The sequence below is a fragment of the Rhincodon typus genome, chromosome 28 (genome assembly GCF_021869965.1).
Source record: "Rhincodon typus isolate 14 chromosome 28, sRhiTyp1.1, whole genome shotgun sequence".
Lineage (NCBI taxonomy): Eukaryota > Metazoa > Chordata > Chondrichthyes > Orectolobiformes > Rhincodontidae > Rhincodon > Rhincodon typus.
In genome coordinates, this window is record NC_063359.1 from 6,090,722 (window position 1) to 6,111,852 (window position 21,131).

The window sequence follows — 21,131 nt, forward strand, 5'->3', positions numbered from 1 at the left end:
TCCTCTTAATGGACTGTCTCTCACGCTCATGGGGGAACGGGAATCTGTTAGTATCCATTCACCTTTCACATGTACATTGAACCTCCCCACTTATGTTTACACTTTTGGAAGTTAACAGCCGCTCAAATAAAAGCCAGGCTACCTTCTACCTCCCTTGCAGCAACTGTCAATCAATGGGCAAGACTAGGAGAAGCATCAAGTTCATTTACACCTTCCCCCACTCCAAACCCAGCGCCAATAAGAAGGGTTACAATTAACATATTGATCCAATCAGACTGCCCAGTCAAGTGGAACCCACCCTTCCCGTCCTCTGGCTCAATGAGTTGCAAGTTTGAGGTTGGTTTGACCTCTTCAACGATGGGCCTTTGTAGCTAGGTGGTAGGTAGTGTGTGCTTCTCAGAGAGTGATTGCTTGCGGAATGTCAATTAGCCCTGGTCAAGGTGCTAATGGGGCCAAATCAATCCAGTCTCCAGAGAGAGCAGCTCTGGTACCTTTTGGGAATGGGGTTGTTCAGGATGTGGGTGCCCAGTTTTACAAACCTGGTTACAATGGCCTCTCGGCCCAGTATCTCTTTCCTTTCCCACCTCTGAAAGGGGAATATGGCCATTCTGAGTCTCCTCTAGGGGACTGTGCAGCGGTCTCCCCCTCCGGTTACTGGTATCCCTTCCCTGGTGCTGAGCCAGTACCAACCCATGGAGCTGGTCACAATAGCCAAGTGGCAGTAGCTGGAGGATACATCAACCGGCCGGAGATTAAAACCGAGAAGGAGAGCAGAGGTTACCCCCAGGAGGTGAGGTACAGTTCGCCCAGTGGCCCGGGTCCTTCCTACCCTCCCCGATGGAGCAGCCCGTTTTGGCAGCCGGCCCTGGCCGCATCCAGTAGCAATTCGAGCCCCGGCTCCTCTTCGTCCTCAGGGCCGCTTCCCAGTCAGAGCTATGGGCCCTTCCCTTCACCCCCCCAGCTGTATCCTAGCCCTTCCCAGCACAGCGACAGCAGTCAACCTCTCCAGTCCAATACTGGCTCCACCGGCACCGCCAGCGAGGAAGGTCAATCCAGCGACAGCGAGGAGGTAAATCTCTCTCTCTCTTATGTTCAAAACCACCCCTAGTTTACAGTTCTGAGGATTGATGTTTCTACTTTACTTTTGTTTTTGTTGTTGCGTAGGTTACAACAGAATATTCCACCTTTTCCCTCCCTGTACCTCCTTTTAAAAAGTAGTATCTTAAACTCCCCAGGCCTTCTCCTGGCTTGTGCTTGCTACATGTGATAAGCTGGTTTACCTCCCTACTTGCATTCTTCCCTCCTCTGTTTCTTTGAACTTTCTAACTTATTAAAGTCTTTAATCCTTTTTCATATGTGGTTTTCTGACCCCTGAGGAATATCGGGATATTTTTGAAGAGTCTGACTAGAGAATTGTGTTGGTCAGTAACTCCAAGATCACAGTGGGGTATATAAGCTGTTAACTATATTCACTGTGAGATATGTTATTTCAATAATCTAAATTCTTGCTGTGTGAGCAGACCTCCAATTTTATCCCCTTCTTGTGTCTTAAAGGAGTACCCCACCAAGGAGAAAATGGAACAGTTTGCTAAAGAACTAAAGCACAAGAGAATTACGCTTGGCTTCACACAAGCTGATGTTGGATTAGCTTTGGGGAATCTCTATGGTGAGTGTCCCTTTGTGTTTTGAAGGAGTGGTGTATGTTCATTGGGATAGTTGGCTTTAAAAGCCACTAATACATTAACTTCATAAAGAATAAACAGTGCATTGCCACAGTTTTCCGGGATGAGTACTCTGACTTGGCACCAGATCTGGTGTGTTAAAATGTCACATCTCTATAAACATGTGGGGATTCTATCTATAATAGTAAGGTATAATATTTGGATGAGAGCTTGTGATATAAAAAATGAGATGTGGGTCATGTAATACAGCAGAATTCAATGGAGTATCTTTTTCTTTTCTTAAAAAAAAAGGCAGCACGGTGGCTCAGTGGTTAGCACTGCTGCCTCACAGTGCTAGGGACCTGGGTTTGATTCCAGCCTCAGGCGACTGTCTGTGTGGATTTGCTCCGGTTTCCTCCCACGGACCAAAGATGTGCAGGCTAGGTGGATTGACCATGCCAAATTGCACATGGTATTCAGGGATGTGCAAGTTTGGTGCATTAGCCATTGGGAAATGTGTGGTTACTGAGATAGGGTAGGGGAATGGATCTAGGTGGGATGCTCCTCGGAGGGGTGGTGTGGGCTTGTTTGGCTAAATGGCCTGTTTCCACACTGAGGGAATTCTTTCTAACCTGCCAGTTTTACCTTGGGGTGGTGACTGGTCAGGGCCAGCGGTTTTCAGGAGTGGGATTGTGCAGTCTGACAATTCTTTTGAATTGAGGTCAAATATTGATGCATCAACGAGGTTGCAGTTGGCGAAAGTCATGGGGGAAGAGGTGTGGAGGCCAGAAAGAAACATGTGAACTCAAAATGTTGAAATTTGAACACTCATGTTGTGCAGAATTACAATTGTCAGGGTAACGTGTGAAAAGCTGAATTCCATTGCACTAGTCGGAAGCCGAATGAAACAATCTTTGTTAACAGCTCTGTGGTAATACCGTCTTACCAGCTTCCACAGTGATGTGAGGTGCCAGACAGAAAAGCTTGAATTATCTAGAGCCTGGAGTTTTTGAAACATTTTTGTTGATGGAACCTTTAGCATTCCCAGTGGAATTTGCTTGATGAAATGATCCATCAGTGATGGTCTGATATCATTGCAGATACTGTACATTTGGAAAGCAATGGATCATGAAATTCAGAGGTAATAGTGATGTGGACATTGTACAAACTGCGTACTTTCAAATGTAGTAGTGCCAATGTGCTGCTCTGCACGATCTCTCTCTCCTTTCACTTGTCCATCTTCCTTACAGTCCTGAAGGCATTGACTTGGACAGCTAGTTCCACAGGTGTCCATGTTGTTGCTTCCTTACTTGACCATCACTGGGAACCCAGAGAGAGAGTGACTTTAGATTTTGTGTGCTCAAGGTAACCTAATGAAGCTGCCTACCTGCTGAGCTTCCCTTGCCTGACATCTAAATCAGGAAGGGCTCACTGGACACCAAACCAAAAACCTAAGAACTGTGGTGCTGGAAATCAGACACAAAAACCAAAATTGCTGGGAAAAGGCAAGTCAGGCAGCATCAATGGAGATAGCATTTCAGGTTCAGTGACCCCTCAGAACTTCAGAGCCTAAAAACTTAATTCTGCTTTCACTCCACAGATGCTACTAGACCAGTAATTTCTGTTTTCACCTCTAATTTGTACAAATGATTTTCCCTCCTCTGTTCCAATTGGAACTGAACCCACGACCTGCCATTTCATGGCTCAAGATTTAGCTGTTGGTGGAGCCTGTTATTACATTCCTCACACTTCATTCAAAGACTGGAAACTAGGGTTATTCTTGCAGCAGGAATATTTGAGATTTAATAAAGGCTTTCCAAATCACGAAGGGCTTGAGCATAAATAAGTTTTTTACTGAAGGGCATGGAGTCAATGTAATTAACAAGAGCATCAGGAGATTATCCATTACTCACTCGTGGGGCATGGATGTCACTGGCTAGGCCAGCATTTATTGCCTGTCCCTAGTTGCCCCTTGAGAAGGTGGTATTGAGCTGCCATCTCCAAACTGCTGCAGGTTGACCCACAATGCTGTTAGGGATGTAATTCCAGGATTTTGACCCGGCGACAGTGAAGGAACGGTGATATTTCCAAGTTGAGATGATAACTTGTTTGCGTGGGGAGTTTGTGCTCTGGAATACACTGCCTGAGGAGCAGATGAAAAACAACTTGGATAACTTGTAGGAATTTGAGAAACACTTGAAGGCATTGAGCAGGTTAACAGCTGTGCAGGATGGAGAGCAATGTGTGAGGGTGTAGAGAAAAGGCAGTGGAAACACCAATTGACTAGCTCTCAAGAGCTAGCACAGACACAATGGACCAAATGGCTCCCTGTATCAGTATATGACTGTTAAATATGTTTTAGTCTCTGCTGTGATTGCAGTTCTATTCCTGCAGCTTGCCTTCCTAGCAATGAGATGTTTTTGGTAGTGGTTCTTGACACCAGGGAGCTGGCCAATTTCTCTTTTGAACATGCAGTCCCATGGAGTCTTTACTGGAACCTTGGCCCAGTGAGGCCTTAGCTTACTGACCCAGTTGACCATTTTTCTGTGTTAATGTAAGCGTAGGCAGTATGCTTGAGTGGAGCTTGCATGTACAATTCTTCATGATTAACTGAGTCAAATTGCAGTTTATATGGATGCAGTCTTCGATTTGAAGTGATACCATTTGTTTGAGATCGATGGCATTCCTACTGCAAATCAGGGTTAGATTGCCTGATACTGCAGCACCCAGATCACTGTCTGAAGTATATAATGATACTAATTGGGAAATATTTAATTTCTATGCAACCATTTCATTCCTTGACTTGAAATACAATCTGGAATATAGTGAATGTGTGACTATGCTGTTATCGTGTTGTACGAGCAAAATACTACAGATGCTGGAAACTTGAACCAAAAACAAAGGAGACACTGAGCAGGTCAAGTAGCATCTGTGGATAGTGTGTTAATGTTTAAAACTGACATTTTTCAGAAGTCCCATTTGACTCGATGTTGACTTTTCTTTCTTTCTTTCCCCACAGATGCTGAGTGTTTCCAGAACTTTCCATTTGTGTTTCTGTTAACACCCATCTATTTAACTTTTAGGCTGACCTATCGCCTTCTGCCCTCTTAACACTGTTTGTTCAAAATGCTGTCCCTTGAATCCTGACTTGCAGCAAGTGCTGTCCTACTGTCAGCTCCCTACCTGCTGATCCATGTGGGTTCCAAACTCCTTTCCTGGCTGTAAGAACCTATTGAGACCTGCTGAGATTGTAACTTATGGGGAGAGTGATGTGTAAAAGTGAAGGAGAAATGAGTCATTTCTAACCCATCTAGCAAAGGGGTTTGTTTTTGCTAAAGTTAGTTTGTGGATTCCATCAAAAGTTGTGGTGTGTCTGGTTGTGATTCCAATCTATCTACCCTTTCCTGCAGTTGGACACCAGCGTTCTACATCTTCCCCAGGAGCATCTAAAGTCTTGTTTTCACCAAATTCACCAAGAAGGTTACATTGCCCCCTATTGGTCTAGTTACCGGGTAGATCTGAAGCTGACCGCGTTGTCCCTTTTGTACAAAACCAGAAGTTGCTGGAAAAGCTCAGCTGGTCTGGCAGAATCTGAAGAAAAAAATCAGTTAACGCTTCAGGTGCGGTGACCCTTCCTCAGAACTCGGTTGGCGCTGCCAGACCTGCTGAGCTTTTCCAGCAATTTCTGTTTTTGTTCCTGACTTACAGTATCCGCAGTTCTTTTGGTTTTTCTCCATTCTGTAGACAGCCCTTTTCTGATTTAAGGCTCTCAGCAAATCATTTTACTTGCTGTACTTCCCAGCCTAATTACTCTGCTTGGAAATCCTTTCAGAAAACTGCATAGTGTTCCTGTAATTGCCTGCATTTAAGAACTAATTTTCTATCCAGTTATTGTCATTCTTTTTCCTTCTGTGAATCTTTATCTCTGCTGTTGGTCACGAGTCTGGAAGCTTGTCAAAGGCTTTCTGTAAATCCTTGATGCACCTTGGCAAACATTGTCCATCCTCTTACTGTGCATGGCATTTACAGATACATGTATTCAAGGCTGGTTGATAATCAGGAAGGGATTAGAGGGTTATACAGTAAAGGCAGAAAAGTGGAGTTGAGGATTATCAGATCAGACATTATCTCATTGAATGATAGATCAGACTAGATGGGCTGAAAGGTATATTTCTGCCCCTTTGCCTTATGGTTGCTAGAACCACCCCTTGCCAGCTGTTATGGGAATATTTTAAGTGAATTGCGTCCTTTTTTTTTTAAATTGGCAGTTCTGGAAAATGTTGTAATTTATTGAAGTAAAGGCCAACTATAGTCCTTGAGTGAAACAGGACACAGATGATTAGACCAGAGATGCAGACAATTCAGTTGCTAATTTAAAGTCGCTTGTTCTGATCGCTTTTATAATGAAACACTAAGTAAACATTTCACACCATAATTACATCCACAGCAGCCCCACTGCTTGGAGGAGGCTATTTCTACAACCTGATAGTACACCATCTTCCCAATATAGGTTCCTGTCTTTGATTTCTCAAACTGGTAGAAGATTTTGAATGTGACAGGGGAGGATTATCATGCACGGGAATCAATCATATTGGTCATAGGAATGATGTTCCACTGAGCGAGTTTGAGAGCTAGGCTCTAAATTATTAAGCAACCCCAAAGACAGCATTCTCTGGATTGATAATTGACTAACATGAAAATGGATATATGGACAAAGATTTGAAATTTCAATGTACATGATCATGTGACAGCCGAGGTTAGAACTGAATATTTGGGGGTACTTAAATGTCTCAAATTATGTACAAAATGAAAGGCAGGATCTGGTTGTGTAGCCCTGATGAAAGATGATGCAAGAACAGGAGTATTGGAATTTGGAAATAAATAAGAATGGAAAGCAGTGTTTATAGACATCCTGATGGGAACTGTCTTCTTGGACAGGCAAGAAATAAATGAGCTCCTGACTGGCAGTGCCATAACTAGTGAATTCTTTTAGTCTTTGTGTGGACTGTGTAGCTACAAGAATACATCGGAGGAATCCTACAGCAATCCCCAAAACTTGTCTGTCACCCATAAGACAAGAGTCAGTAGTTCCATCCTTGCAGTATACAATGTTAAGAGTTTTGGTTACAACCTATATTTGTAACTTCAGATGGGCCAGTAACATATCCACACTTTGTAGACAGAAAGCCAAGTGGGAATGTTGGCTGGAAATTGATAGGTTAAAATTGGGCAGGGGAAGGATAATGTGGGGAAATTATTCCTTTTTAGTTGGAAGAAGTGAAAACTCTACTTGAAAGAGTTTGGAAAAGATGTACAAGGATGTTGCCAGGGTTGGAGGGTTTCAGCTGTAGGGAGAGGCTGAATAGGCTGGAATTATTTTCCCTCTAGTGCTGGAGGTTGAAAGTGACCTTTGTAGAGGTTTATAAAATCATGAGGGGCATGGATAGGATGAATAGCCAAGGTCTCTTTTTCTCTCCCCAGCGTAGGGGAGTCCAAAACTAGAGGGCATAGGTTTAAGGTGAGAGGGAAAGACTTAAGAGGGACTTAAGGAGCAACCTTTCCTCACAGAAGGTAGTACTTGTATGGAATGAGCTGCCAGCGGAAGTGGTGGAGGCTCATACAATAACATTTAAAGGGTATTGAATGGGTAAATAAATGGAAAGAATTTAGAGGGATATGGGCCAAATGCTGGCAAATGGAACTAGATTAATTTAGGATATCTGATCAGCACAGACTAGTTGGACTGAAGGGTCAGTTTCCATGCTGTAAGTACCTGACTATATAAAATTTAGTTGCCTGTTTGGATGCCCTTGTATATGAGGCCAATATGCATGTTGTCTTTAGGCATTGGCAGGAGTACAGTAGTAAGGAAGCCTTGCTGTTCGTGTGCAGGGTTTCGGTGAGACCACATCTGCAGTACTGTACACCTGTTCTGATGTATCTCCTTGGAGGGAGCTTATCGAAGGTTCATTGGGTAAGGTCCTCCTGGGAGGAGAGGTGGAGTTGAGTGGCCTTGTACACTCCAGAATTCAGAGAGATGGTTGATCTTGTTGGAGCATTGAGGGGGCTTGACAAGGGAGATTCTGAGAGGCTGTTTCACTGACTGGAAAATAACAAACTAGTGTGCAAGGACTCGGGGATAAGGGATTGGCCAGCGTTTGGACTGAGATGAGACCTTCCTCCACTCCGCTCCAGAGGTGGTTGCAAGTGTTCAGTATGCTGTCAGATCTTGGATACCTCCTCCTGGACCATGACCCCACCAAAAAACTTCAAGCCATTGTGTCCACTACAGTCACAAACATCATGTCATCTGGTGATCTCTCCTTGCACCAACTCCCCACTCCACACAGCTAGGTCACTTCTGAGTTCTGTCCACAGATGCTGCCAGTCCTGAGCTTTTCCAGCAATTTGTTTTTGTTTCACTATCCTGAGATTGATTAGATTTTTGGACTCTGTGCAAAGAGTTCAACGATCTTGGAAATTGGGTGGGACGGTCAGACTGCGATTTAAAATTAACTGTAATCTTGCTGAAAGACAGTTCAGGCTTGCATCCATATGGCCTACTCCCCATTCTTGCACTTGTTCTGTGTTTTCAGGCGGGAGCTGCGATAAGGTGGTTTGTGGATCTTCACTTGACATTGTAGTAACTAATAGAGTTGACAAGGGGGAGCCAGTCAATGTGGTATATTTGGACTTTCAGGAAGTGTTTGACAAAGTTCCACATAAGAGATTAATGCACAAGATTAAAGCGCATGGGACTGGGGGAAGTGTACTGAGATGGATAGGAAACTAGTTAGCAGAGAGCAAACAAAGAGTAGGTATTAATGAGTCCTTTTCAAATTGGCAGGCAGTAACTAGTGGGGTGCCACAGGGTGCAGTGCTGGGACCCCAGTTATTTACAATATATGTTAATGATTTGGATGAAAGAACAAAACATAACATCTCCAAGTTTGCAGATGATACCAAGTTGTGTGGGAGGGTGAACCGTGACGAGGATGCAGAGATCCTTCAGCATGATCTTGACAGGTTGGGTGAGTGGGCAAATCAATGGCAGATGCAGTTTAATTTAAATAAATAAGGTTATTCACTTCAGAAACAAAAGCAAGAAGGCAGATTACTACCTGAATGGCTGTAAATTGGGAGAGGGGAGTGTGCAGTGGGACCTGGGTGTCCTTGTGCCCCAGTCACTGAAGGTAAGCATGCAGGTACAGCAGGTGGTAAAGAAGGCAAATGGTATGTTGGCCTTCATTGCGAGAGGTTTGGAGTACAGGAGTAAGGATGTGCTATTGCAGTTATACAGGGACTTGGTGAGACCACATCTGGAATATTGTGTGCAGTTTTGGTCTCCTTTTTCAGAAGAAGGATGCTTTTGTTCTCGAGAGTGCAGGCTGATTCTGGGGCTGGTTGGTCTGATGTACGAGGAGAGATTGATTAGGTTGGGATTGTTTTTGCTAGAGCTCAGACGAATGAGTTTGGGGGGATCTCATAAAATTCTAACAGGACTGGACAAGGTAGATGCAGGGAGGATGTTCCCGATCGTGGGTGTGTCCAGAACCAGGGGTCACAGTATGAGGATTTGGGGTGGACAATTTAGGATGGAGATGAGATGTTTTCTTCACCCAAAGAGTGGTGAGCCTGTGGAATTCATTACCACAGGAAGTAGTTGATGCCAAAACATTGAATGTATTCAAGAAGGTACTAGTTATAGCACTTGGAGTGAATGGGATCAAAGGTTATGGAAGGAAAGCAGGGTTAGGCTATTTGAGTTGGACGATCAGCCATGATCATGAAAAATGGTGGAGCAGGCTTGAAGGGCCGAATGGCCGCCTCATGCTCCTATCTTCTATGTTTATCCACCTCCCTTCTCATGATGGATGGGATAACAGCTGGCAGGGAGACCATTATTTTTTCCCTTCTGTCCCTTGTTGGTCTGAACCAGAGTGTATGGAGGCCAGTTATAACAGCTCAACTCCCATTCAGGCCTTGTGTTGCGAGCTGAGATTGCTGTATTGGACTTATTGTCAAGTGCCTGATTAGGTGTGCATGTGATCTGGTATGGCCCAATAGGAATCATTTCTGTTTAAACCTACAGGTTAGCATGTACTTCACAATAAAATTAGATTGAGTTATGAATAAAAGGGCCGCTAACTCTTGTTGCTCAGGCAGCGTCCAGCAGAAGAACAGCTACTCTCCTAAATCAGATCATCTGATATCATTGTGTAGGAGCGACTGTCTCTGCATCTTTTTGTTTTTTTCCTTTTGATTAAAAATTTGCTCACTTACCTTCTCAATACTCCTCGTGATAACTGTTCCCTTTCTGTTTTAGGGAAGATGTTCAGTCAGACCACTATCTGCAGGTTTGAAGCTCTCCAATTGAGTTTCAAAAACATGTGCAAATTGAAGCCAATTCTTCAGCGGTGGCTGAATGACGCGGAGAATAATGGCAGCCTGCACGAGGTGGGTGTACACTCGGAGTTTAATACACACTTTCATAGCTAATGTACCTTCCAGACTGGGTGGAGCACTGAGTCTTTACAAATAGTTTTCCCAGAAACTTTTGAAGACCCATCAGACTCTTTACAGACTGCTAAAGAAACACGCATTTTGATTTTATTTTCCTGAAGAGCTAGTTGGGCACAGGGATAGTGTGTATTCCTGTTTAATAAAGTCTTCCATCTGTGATTGAAGTGTACGTGTACGTGTACGTGTACAGTAAAAATCAGCAAACACACTCATAACCAGTGTTTAAACTCTGGTTCTCCCTGGCCTGTGTGGTTCATTAAGCTTCGTCTGTATCTAATCCTCCCTCCCATGAAGCAATGGTTTGACATTCTCAGCTGATGTATTTGGCAAAATGTTGGACTCAATCTTGCAGGTTTTTAAATTTTAAAAATGGCAACAGATTTATCATATGCTATCACTGCTAAATGGGATAGGTTTTGAATGGATCTAGCAACTCGACTGAGCATCCATGAGGCGCTGTGGCCATCGGCAGCAGGATTGTACTCCAGCACAATCTGTAACCTCATGGCCCAGCAAATCCCCCACTCAACCATTACCATCAAGCCAGGGGATCAACCCTGGCTCAATAGAGAGTGCAGGAGGGCATGCCAGGAGCAACACTAGGCATAGCTGATGATGTGTCAACCTGGTGAAGCCACCAAACAGAACTTCTTGCACACCAAACAGCATAAGCAGTAAGTGATAGTCAGAGCTAACTGATTCCGCAACCAATGGATCAGATCTAAACTCTGCAGTTGTGAATAGTGGTGGACAATTAAACAATTCACTGGAGGAGGAGGCTCCACAAATATCCCCATCCTCAATGATGGAAGAGCCCAGCACATCAGTGCAAAAGATAAGGCTGAAATATTCGCAGCAATCTTCAGCCAGAAGTGCTGAGTGGAAGATCCATCTCGGCCTCCTCCACTGCTCCCCACCGTTACAAGTGCCAGCCTTCAGCCAATTCGATTCACTCCACGTGATATCAAGAAATGGTTGGGGACACTGGATACTGCAAAGGCTACAGGCCCTGACAACATCCTGGCAATAGTACTGAAGACTTGTGCTCCAGAACTTACCACTCCCCTAGCCAAGATGTTCCAGTACAGTTACAACACCGGTATCTACCTGACAGTGTGGAAAATTGCCCATGTATGTAATGTACAGAAAAAGCAGAACAAATCCAACCTAGCCAATTACTGTCCCATCAGTAAAGTGATGGAAGGTGTCATCAACAGTGCTATCAAGCAGGACCTGCTCAGTGATGCCCAGTTTGGATTCTGCCAGGGCTGCTCAGCTCCTGACCTCAATAGAGCTTTAATTCAAACACCAGACCAAAGAGCTGAATTCCAGAGGTGAAGTGAAAGTGACAACCCCTGATATCAAGGCTGCATTCGATCGAGTGTGGCATCAAGGAGCCCTAGCCAAAACTGGAATCGATGGGTATCAGGGGGCAAACGCTCTGGTGGTTGGAGTCACACCTGACACATAGGAAGATGGTCGTGGTTGTTGGAGGTCAATCATCTCAGCTCCAGGACATCTCTGCAGGAGTTCCTCAGGGTAGTGTCCTAAGCCCAATCATCTCCAGCTGCTTCATCAATGACCTTTCCTCCAGAAGTGGGGATGTTCAGTACCATTTGCAACTTCCCATAATGAAGCAGTCCATCTTCACATGCAACAAGATCTGGACAATATCCAGGCTTGGGCTGACAAGTGGCAAGTGACATTTGTGCCATATAAATGCCAGGCTATGACCATCACCAATAAGAGACAATCTAACCACCACCCCAAATCAATGGTGTTACCATCACTGAATCCCCACTAACGACGTCCTGTGGATTACCATTGACCAGAAACGCAACTGGATGTACCACATAAAGATGTGCTACAAGAGCAGGTCAGAGGCTGGGAACACTGCGGTGAGTAATTCCCCACCTGATTCTCCAAAGCTTGTCCACCATCTACAAGGCACAAGCCAGGAGTGCGATAGAATATCCCCCATGTGAATGGATGGGTGCAGTTCCAACAACACTCAAGCTCGATAGCATCCGGGACAGAGTAGCCCACTTGATTTTTATACTACATCCACTCGGATATCGGTGTGTACTAGCTATAAGATGCACTGCAAAAATTCCAAACCCATGACCACTTCCATCTGAAGGACATGGCAGCATATACCTAGGAACACCCACTATCTGCAAATTCCCCTCCAAGCCCCTCTCCACCCTGACTTTGGAAATATATCGCTGTTCCTTCAGTGTCAGTGGGTCAATATGCCTCAGTAAGGGCACTGTGGGTCAACCTACAGCATGTGGGCTGCAGCTGTTGAAGACAGTTCACTGCCACCTCCTCCAGGGCAACTCATGATGGACAATAAATGCTGGCCCAGCCAGCGATTGTGTCTGTCCATGCTGTTTGTTCTTTGCATTCAAAAGTCCCAAATGTAATGATTGTTCTTTCATGCTCCTTCTCCCCAGATCTGTAACGTAGAGCAGGTTCTGGATCAGTCCAGGAAACGGAAGAGGAGAACCAGCATTGAGAACGGCGTGAAGAGGAACTTGGAGACCTACTTCATGAAGTGTCCTAAGCCCACAAGTGAGGAGATCTCCCAGATTGCTGAAGATCTCTGCTTAGACAAAGAGGTGAATGAGTGACTCTGCCTATTTCACGATCAGCCTTATTGCATTATGTGCGTACACACTTTCAGGGACATTGTCAAACTATGGACAACAGATATTGGAGGAGCTGACCAGCTCTGGCAAAATGCAGCAACTTGTTAGGTTGTCTTGACAACAACTGTATTGGTTTCGGTAGGAAATTCCAGACCTTTGCCTCTGTCAACTCTGCTGAGATGCTGAGTTTATGGGAATCTTGTATGCCAGAGGCCACAACTGAAGCAGCCTTGATCAGAGTGTTGCAGGGTTGGGAGAAGTTTTAGCAATGTGAAGTGAATTTGAAAAAGATGCAAATGCTAAAATCGCGGCGCTGCCCAGGTCACATTACTTCAGAAGTACTTTATTGGCTGTAAAACGTCTTGGGGTATCCCATGGTTGTGAAAGGTGCTATATAACACCTTTGTTATTGCATCACTCTGGGTTTTTAGATGTCATTGAGGGTCAGCACTTGGTTATAGATTCATGGGAGAAATAGAGAAAATGGCGTAGAAGTGGGCAGAGGAACCGATATAGTAATTCTTTAGTTGTGACTTGATCAATGCAAATGGAACCAGGCAAGTGCTATCTTATCCACTTGAGGAAAGTTCTATAGCTGTTTGTGTTACGGAAGGGGCAGAAACTAGATTTGAATGCTTTTTGAAAGTGGAGCTGTGGCAATGAGGAGAATGGATTTGGGTAGTGACAACTCATTCTGGGAGGTAGAGATAGTCATGTGTCCTTGTCCCCTTTGGAGTGTCTGAACACAAAGTGACTGTCGTTGTATTGTCTTTGTATATAATCAATCTGAAAGTAGGAAATGTAGGCAGGTTAGGTTCAGGTGGACTTGCTTTAAGAAAGCAAGAAGCTTTGAGTATAAGCAGAGTCTGTCTTTAGCTCCTTGTGCCTGTACTCTTTGACAGATGCACTCTTTCTATGTTTTGCCCTTCAGTATTATGCTTCTACAGCCACTTCCTAAATCTAAGCGAACTTTCTTGATTGGTTTAATTCAATCAAATTTTAACTTGTATAAAAGCCAACTACTGCAGGTGCCTGGAATCAGAAGTACAAAGATGAAGTTCCTGAATACTTGGCTAACCAAAAGTTCTCAGCAGATTAGAAATGGACAAGTGTAATTCCTTAAGTCAAGAAAATGGGCAGACAAAAAAAAACTAGAAAAGACCGATCCGTTAGCTTAACACCAGACATGGAGGAAAGTGCTGGCAATCCGCATTCAGGAGGCCATAGTAGAACACTTAAAATATGTTGAAGCAATCAGATAGCGTCAACATTGACTAAAAGGGAAAGTGTTCAATATAATAGGCCTCCCTTTGAGGAAGTAACAAGAAGGTACGATGTGGTGTACTTAAATTTCCAAAAAGCACAGGTAGCTCTACTATGTGTTTTGTTAATGCGAATTGGCTGTAATGCAATTGAATAGTGGATGCTGTTTGGATAACGCAGACTTTCTGCTATAGTGACTTCTCCACAGCAATATGTGTGGCCTTGCACTATAGAAAGTCACCAAGGACACAACTATCACGTTATAGGAGAACTACGTGTACTTGATAAGGACCATATTAAAGGTTTCTATGCAATGTGCACAAGTGGTAGCCCGGATAGAGGTTTGGCTGGTTAACAAAGCAAGAGTCAGGATAAATGGAGAGAAATCAGAGTTAATGTTTTGGGTCTGGTGACCCTTCCTCAGAACAATCACTGGACCTGAAATATTAATTCTGATTTCTCTTCCCAGATGCTGCCAAACCTGCTGAGATTTTCCAGCAATCTGTGTTTTTGTTTGATTTACAGCATTTGCAGTTCTTTTGGTTTTTATTTAGTAAGGATAAATGGGTCATTTTCAGGTTGGCAAGATATTACTGGTGGAGTACCACAAGGATCAATGCTGGGGGCTCCACTACTTACAATCACTGTCAATGGCTTGGATGAAGGAGGCTGTGTATGTTTGCTAAATTGATTGGCTTTACAATTTATCTTCTTCCCAATCCTGGAGAGGACTTCTGTCTGTTAACAGACAGGGCTGGGTTGTGAGGTGGACAAGAATTTGGTAGATGATATGTGATGTGTGAAATTGTGAGCTTGTTCAGTTTGGTAGGAAGAATAGAAAAGCACTGTTATTTGTGTTGAAGAGAGTAAAGACTAGAGGTATAAGAGATCTGTGTGCTGTGGTGCATGCATAATGCCATTAGTTTTTGGTGCAGCAAGTGATCTATGATGGCAAATAGGATGTTGGTGTTCATTGCAAGGGGAATGGTGTACAAGAAGCGGAATGGGGTGTCATGATGACTGGGTGGATGTGGAGAGGATAGTTGCTGTTGTGGGGAAACATCTGGAACTAGGATTAGTGAGCCAAATGCATTTTATTTTAATACACTTGAATTGGGCATCTCCCATTTAAGACTGATCTAATATGACATTTTTTGTTCTAAGGGTTGTTCATGCGTGATCTCTCTTCCCCAGAAAGCAAGGTAGGCTGGGTGTTTGAATAAAGTCAATGTCAGACCAGACAGTTTTGATAAACCAGGGACTTGAGAGGAGCAGACGGGAATGAGATTTGGCCACGGTTAATCATTGCCTCACAAATGGTGGAGCAAGTTCAAGGTGCTGAATGGCTTACACTTGTGCTCCTGGAGATGGTGGTGAAGTGGTAACGTCAACGGACTGGGAGTCCAGAGGCCAGGCGAATGCTTTGAGACCAAGTGTGCAAATCTGACCACAGCTGTTGTTTAAGTTCAGTTAACCAAGCTAGAATCTAAAGCAAGTCTCAGCAATGGTGACTATATTAAAATAAAATGCATTTGGCTCACTAATCCTTTTTAAGACTGATCTTTTGTTTTTCTATTCTGTAGGTGATCAGAGTTTGGTTCTGCAATAGGCGACAGAAAGGGAAGAGGATGACTCTGCCGTGTATGGAAGAAAACGATGTACAGATTCCTGAGGGGAGTCCACTCCATATGTCTCCTGGTGCTCTGATGTTACCTGAGCCCACAGTAACCCAAGGATACAGTGCACCTATGGTGCCACCTCCCATGTACATGTCTCCCTTCCCTCAAGCTCTGCACCCCGCTGTCTCCATGGGCAATCACCCCAGTTAGAGGGTCATCTTTGACTCCAAGTGCGCGGACTTGTGATTCTAGTGATAAGTGTTGGTAGAACCTGGCTGAATGTCTCTAAACTATCCCGAATGTAGGAACTAGGTGAGGGATACGTTTGGTGCTAAATCTTAACCCTGTCTCCTGCCCTTTCTCTCCAATTCTCCCTTTGCTCAACTTCAATTCCAAATGGGATTGGGCACTCGGCTCATTTTATGAGAAATACTTAATGGGAATTCTCTAACTTATTGAAATACTTTGTAGCTTTTAATGTACACAATGTTTTACAATATATTTTCCCCCTCTTTCTCTTAAAGTAAGTCTAACACACTTTTTATGGAAGATGACTGAATATTTTAAATGATTTATAACATCCTTTTAAACTACCCAGTGCTGTTGAATCACTTGCTGTTGAAAGTTCCTTTCACATAGGGCCCCAGAATGCAAAGCTGTGTCCCAGTGAATCAGAGGTACATGAATTTGTCTGAAATGAGCTTCAGTTATTCCCAGAGGCTTGCTGAAGAACCTCTTTAATTTGTGAAACTATCCGTGCTAAAATCTGTTTGCCTCAAGTGTGCAATGTTTGTTTTGGTTTTCATTTTGGTTCAAATATCTGTCCCGTAACTGGGAATCTGATAACCATGCCAGTGTTAAGAGATTGGTTTTAACATGCTGCTTTTTGAGGTTTTTTTCCAGAAAGTTACCAGTTGGGTTGATAGAGTTCTCCAGATGGGGTTGTTCCATTAAAGGCAGCCTGGTAGCTAGTGCAAGGCCCAAGGATGTGTCTCTGTAAACTAACTGGGCTCAGTAAAGCTCTGAGCCATTGAGAAGGATGAAAAGAGAAGCCCAGAGATGGACCTAGAGGTGCACAACCCCAAAAAAAAGGTAATGTAGAAGTGCAAGTTGTTCTGTCAGATGTGAAGGTTTACTCATAGGACACAGGCTGCCCTACTTATTCAACCTGAGTCGATAGATTAGGGGGTTTTTGGGCATTAAAAGAGCGATTTTTGTCTTGATGTGATCTCTTGGAGGACTTGATGGACTAGCAGTCTAACTGATCAGTGGCAGATATGGATTTAATGCTTTGTAGGATTGAGGATTGGCAGAGCAGAGTGGCGTCAGCACAGAAGTTGAAGAACCAGGTCTTTGCCTGAAGATATTGCCAAAGGGCAGTATGGAAAGAGCAACAATATTTCCTCATTTCTTCAAGGTGTTATAGGTGACATCTGAGGTAGACTCGGCAGTGGGTGGAGGCAGGTGAGGAAGAATCCAAGTTGGACTGATGAGATGAATAAAGCAAGGCTGATAATAGACAATGGAGTGATTAATCATCTCTGATTCTGAACAGATTTACTATGATTGCAGTCAGTGTGGTGACTGGGCCCTGATCTGCTTAGGGCTGTGGTTGAAAGTATCTGACTGGAGTTAAGTGGGTGGTGGGAGAGAATGAGCTGGGTGCTGGGGCAAAGTAGGTGAAAAACAGTGTGTCAAACCTTGTGTGCCCAACTGAGGAGCCTCGACGGGAGATGAGCTTAATTACTGCCTTCTGAAGGAATCGTCAACAATGAAGAGGTTGTGAGTGGCCTTGAGAAAAGCAAAGGAAGTGGTAACTGTTTAGCAGCATGTAACAAAACAAACCACTTCTATTAGGAGAAAATGAAGAACTCTGGATGCTGGAGATCTGAAAAAGCAAAAAATAGAAATTGCTGAAGGTTCACCAGATGTATTAACTCCCCCTCCCCCAGTGGGTGTGGCAGGTGGATGGTCCAATTTTTTTTGCATTAGTTTTGAAACTGGAAATGTGATGGAGTTGAACTTTGACCATTGATTTAATGGTATAACATTTCTCATTAACATTGTGCATGTACACTTTTTTATCCCCCACCCCAATCAATATTGGGTAGCATTGAGTGAACACCTCTGGCTGGTTGTACAGTGCTGTGGACCTTCAGGTTAATGTGTGCTGCAGTCTCCAGTTGGTTTACGTAGTTGCTGTCCATTTTATTTTTAAGGCAAAGTAACTTTGTGTAATTTTTTTTTTAAACCAGTCTGACCCACCGACCTCCCTGAGAGAGCAGAGGATTGAAGGGATTGCATATTCATTAACTCTGTGGTGGACTTGAATTCCAGTTCAGCAACACCCTTTTTCAGTAGGCGCATAAATACGTGAGAAGTCTGTTTTGATTCGAACTAAGATCATTTCAGAATCTATTGCAAGAGTTCACTGAGCTATAGTTCTACAGGGTTGCCTTTCAAAGTGTGTGACTCCCTGTAAGGTAATCTTCAATAAGCAGCCATGTTCCTCCCATCCCTGAGCCACTTTTGACCCAATTAGCCAATGGCAGCTAACTTGTACAGTGAGCACCTTTAGCACTTTGGGTTGAATCTGTCCCTTTGAGGCTGCTCCTGGCCACATTGAGGTTTTGCCTTTGCTCCTCAACCTCTTGGTTTTGTTGAATAAATTAATCAGTGTGGTTTGAAGGAAGACTCTTAAGTGAGAGTTTCCTGTGTCAGTCACTGAATGTGAACAGGATCATCTTGTGGATCTGTACAGCATCAGTGCACCTCTCTGTATCTTTGCTGTGGTGACATTTGGACATTGACCGTTGCCTCTTCCCTAACTCATTGATCCAAGATGCAGATGCACGAGCAATTATTGGAAACCATTGTAGTGCCTCCTGCAGTTAAATAGCCTGACCTGATGAAAGCTCTCAGAAGTAATGTCCACCCTGTAAAGGTTAGTGCTAGACCAGTGCCACAATACTGCACCCTGGTAGGAGATTGGGAATAGGAGGAGAATCATCCTGTGCATCTTCTGGCCTGAGTTGCCATCTATAGAACAAGTCCCTCAAACCATTTAACTGCCCTTTCCACATCTATGGATAGATGTCCCCTCTCTTTCTTTCAAATCCAATTGCCCCAGTATCCACAGTCTATAGGGATGCAGTTCCAGGTCTTCACTCCCTCCTTGTCCAAACAGTGCTTCCAGATTTCATTCCTGAACGTATAACTTTTTTAAACAAGGTTCTGTCCATCTCCTGCATTCTGCAAAAGAGGAAGTAGTTTCTCTATCTATTCTATCGAATTCTTTTTTTAAAAACAAACTGCCAAATCCCATCAATATAAACTCTTATACAATCTGTTTGAGCTCTGGTCTAATTCTGGTGAATATATACTGTACTTTCCATGATGCCAAAAAGACCAAATGTATCTTTATGGTTTGGTGCTGAAAGCTGAACTTGTGGTTCTAGATGTTTGGACTGGGGTGATTAATGACTGCAGCAATGTTGTATTCCAGCCAGTGTGGGATAAAGGTTTGGTACTTGGCCACATGGATGATCAAGCCCTCTGCTCTTTCCCAGCTGCAAGCCATGGTAACATAGGAAACTTTGAGGAGGTTATACAGCCTGCTTTGCCATTCAAGTTGTTGTCCATCTACCACAAAGCTGTCTTCCTGCCCTATCCCAATATCCTTGATATCTTTAATATCTGGAAAAGATCTCATCAAAATGTGGAAGGATGTTCTTGGTCTTTTTAGCAACCAAAATTGATTTATCTCCATATTTAACTGTGATGGATGGAGTTCAATTCTCCTCTGTCTGAATTATCATAATTTTCCACTTTTCTCTAAACCTTTAATGTGATAGCATGGAGATGCAGCTTGTTTTGAGTCGAATACAGTTAGTGATCAGAGAGCAGATCTCTGGGATCTCTAGCACTTGGCCCATGACCTCCAGTCTCCCCAAAGCCTGCCCACCAGGATACCTGTTATCCCTTGCTTTACTTAAAAGGGGATTAAGTCTCCTGAATAACTGTCAGCCTTGGTCACAAGATTAGGGCCAATTTTGTGCATTCTCTTCAAACACCTGAAAATCTTGTCGTTATCCATGAATACCTACTTGGCGACTGTGAGGTCAGTTAGCTCCATTGGCTAGACAGCTGGTTTGTGATGGTGATCTCAACAGCAGTTGTTCATTTCCCATACTGGCTGAGGTTATAGTGAAGGTCCAACCTTCTCCATTCTCTCTCCTTGCCCAAGGGGGTGGTAACCCTTAGATTAAACCACCATTGGAGCTCTGCCCTCATTAGAGCAAGATGCCTATAGCCCAGTAGGATTAGGGCAACTTTACCTATCCACCATTATGGGCCTGGGGAGGGGAGGAGAGGAATTGATTAAAAATGTGAAAGAAGTGGCTTATCCTGTGTATTTTGAGCTGGCTCTTTGATCTGATCCTCTTCAGCTCTGAATTGCTCGATCCAGCTGTTACCTGATTTTTTTTTTCCCCCCTCTCCCTCCCCACCCCACCCCCCGCCAAATCAAACCATTGTTTTTTCCAATCATGTTGACTTGCAGTTTCCTTACCTATTCTAGTGCTCTAGTGTAGAGACTTTGAATCTTTAAATGATCTGTGGTACTGAGAATTAGCTGGCTGTTGCTCCTCAATGTTGGGATCAGCTGTAAAACCAGCAGAATTGAGAATTGATGGGTTGTGTTTGTTTGCCCTCTACTGGCTAAATACATACATAGCAATGTTCAAGTTTGGATAGTTTATTGAATATTTGACAGGGCAGTCTTGTTTAACTTGTGGGAAATTAAAAATATTGTATTTACTTTTTGTGCAATAGTTGATGTAAACTGATGTTCACTTCATTACATTTTACTGCTGGTGTCTGCTGAAACTGTTAATAAAATTTTAATCTAATGAGAATTTTAAGTAGCCTCTCTTGCTCACTGGGTTTGATCTACAACTTAAACTGAACTGGGAAAGTCGGTGCCATCACCCAGAGCTCGTAAGAACTGCAGATGCTGGAGTCGGAGATAAGTGTGGAGCTGGAGAAACAGGAAAGTTGACGTTTCGGGAAGGGTCCTGGCCCGAAACGTCAGCTTTCCTATTCCTCTGCTGCCTGGTCTGCTGTATTCCTCCAGCTCCACACTGTTACCCCAGTTCATCCCCTGTTCCTTTCTGAGAATGTATTATGTCAGTACAATTTCTGCCCATCCCCATTTTGCTCTGAGATGGTGGTGGGTTGGTACTTTGGACTGCCAACCTATCCCCACACATCCCACTTTCTAGCACTTGGCCCATAACCTCAACTCCCCAAAACCTGTCCGCCATCTACAAGGCACAAATTGGGAGTGTGATGGAATACTCCCCACTTGACTGGATGGGTGCAGCTCCAACAAAACTCGGGAAGCTTGACACCAT

General features: G+C 43.8%; 1 protein-coding gene across 1 annotated transcript; it reads left to right on the forward strand.

Annotated features, from left to right (window-relative positions):
• The first annotated feature begins 220 nt into the window (after nucleotides 1-220).
• LOC109914645 (POU domain, class 5, transcription factor 3-like) lies at nucleotides 221-20,630 on the forward strand. Its single transcript, XM_020514251.2, has 5 exons — nucleotides 221-1,069; nucleotides 1,555-1,666; nucleotides 9,988-10,118; nucleotides 12,641-12,805; nucleotides 15,682-20,630. The coding sequence occupies exons 1-5, from the start codon at nucleotides 419-421 to the stop codon at nucleotides 15,925-15,927; spliced, it is 1,305 nt and encodes a 434-aa protein (XP_020369840.2). The 5' UTR covers nucleotides 221-418; the 3' UTR covers nucleotides 15,928-20,630.
• Nucleotides 20,631-21,131: the final 501 nt, after the last annotated feature.

Bases quoted from the DNA above. Each gene is read 5' to 3' on its own strand.
- LOC109914645 (XM_020514251.2), top strand. From the start codon at position 419: ATGTCAATTAGCCCTGGTCAAGGTGCTAATGGGGCCAAATCAATCCAG. The intron at 10,119-12,640 runs GTGGGTGTACAC...CCTTCTCCCCAG, and splicing joins ATAATGGCAGCCTGCACGAG to ATCTGTAACGTAGAGCAGGT. The intron at 12,806-15,681 runs GTGAATGAGTGA...TCTATTCTGTAG, and splicing joins ATCTCTGCTTAGACAAAGAG to GTGATCAGAGTTTGGTTCTG.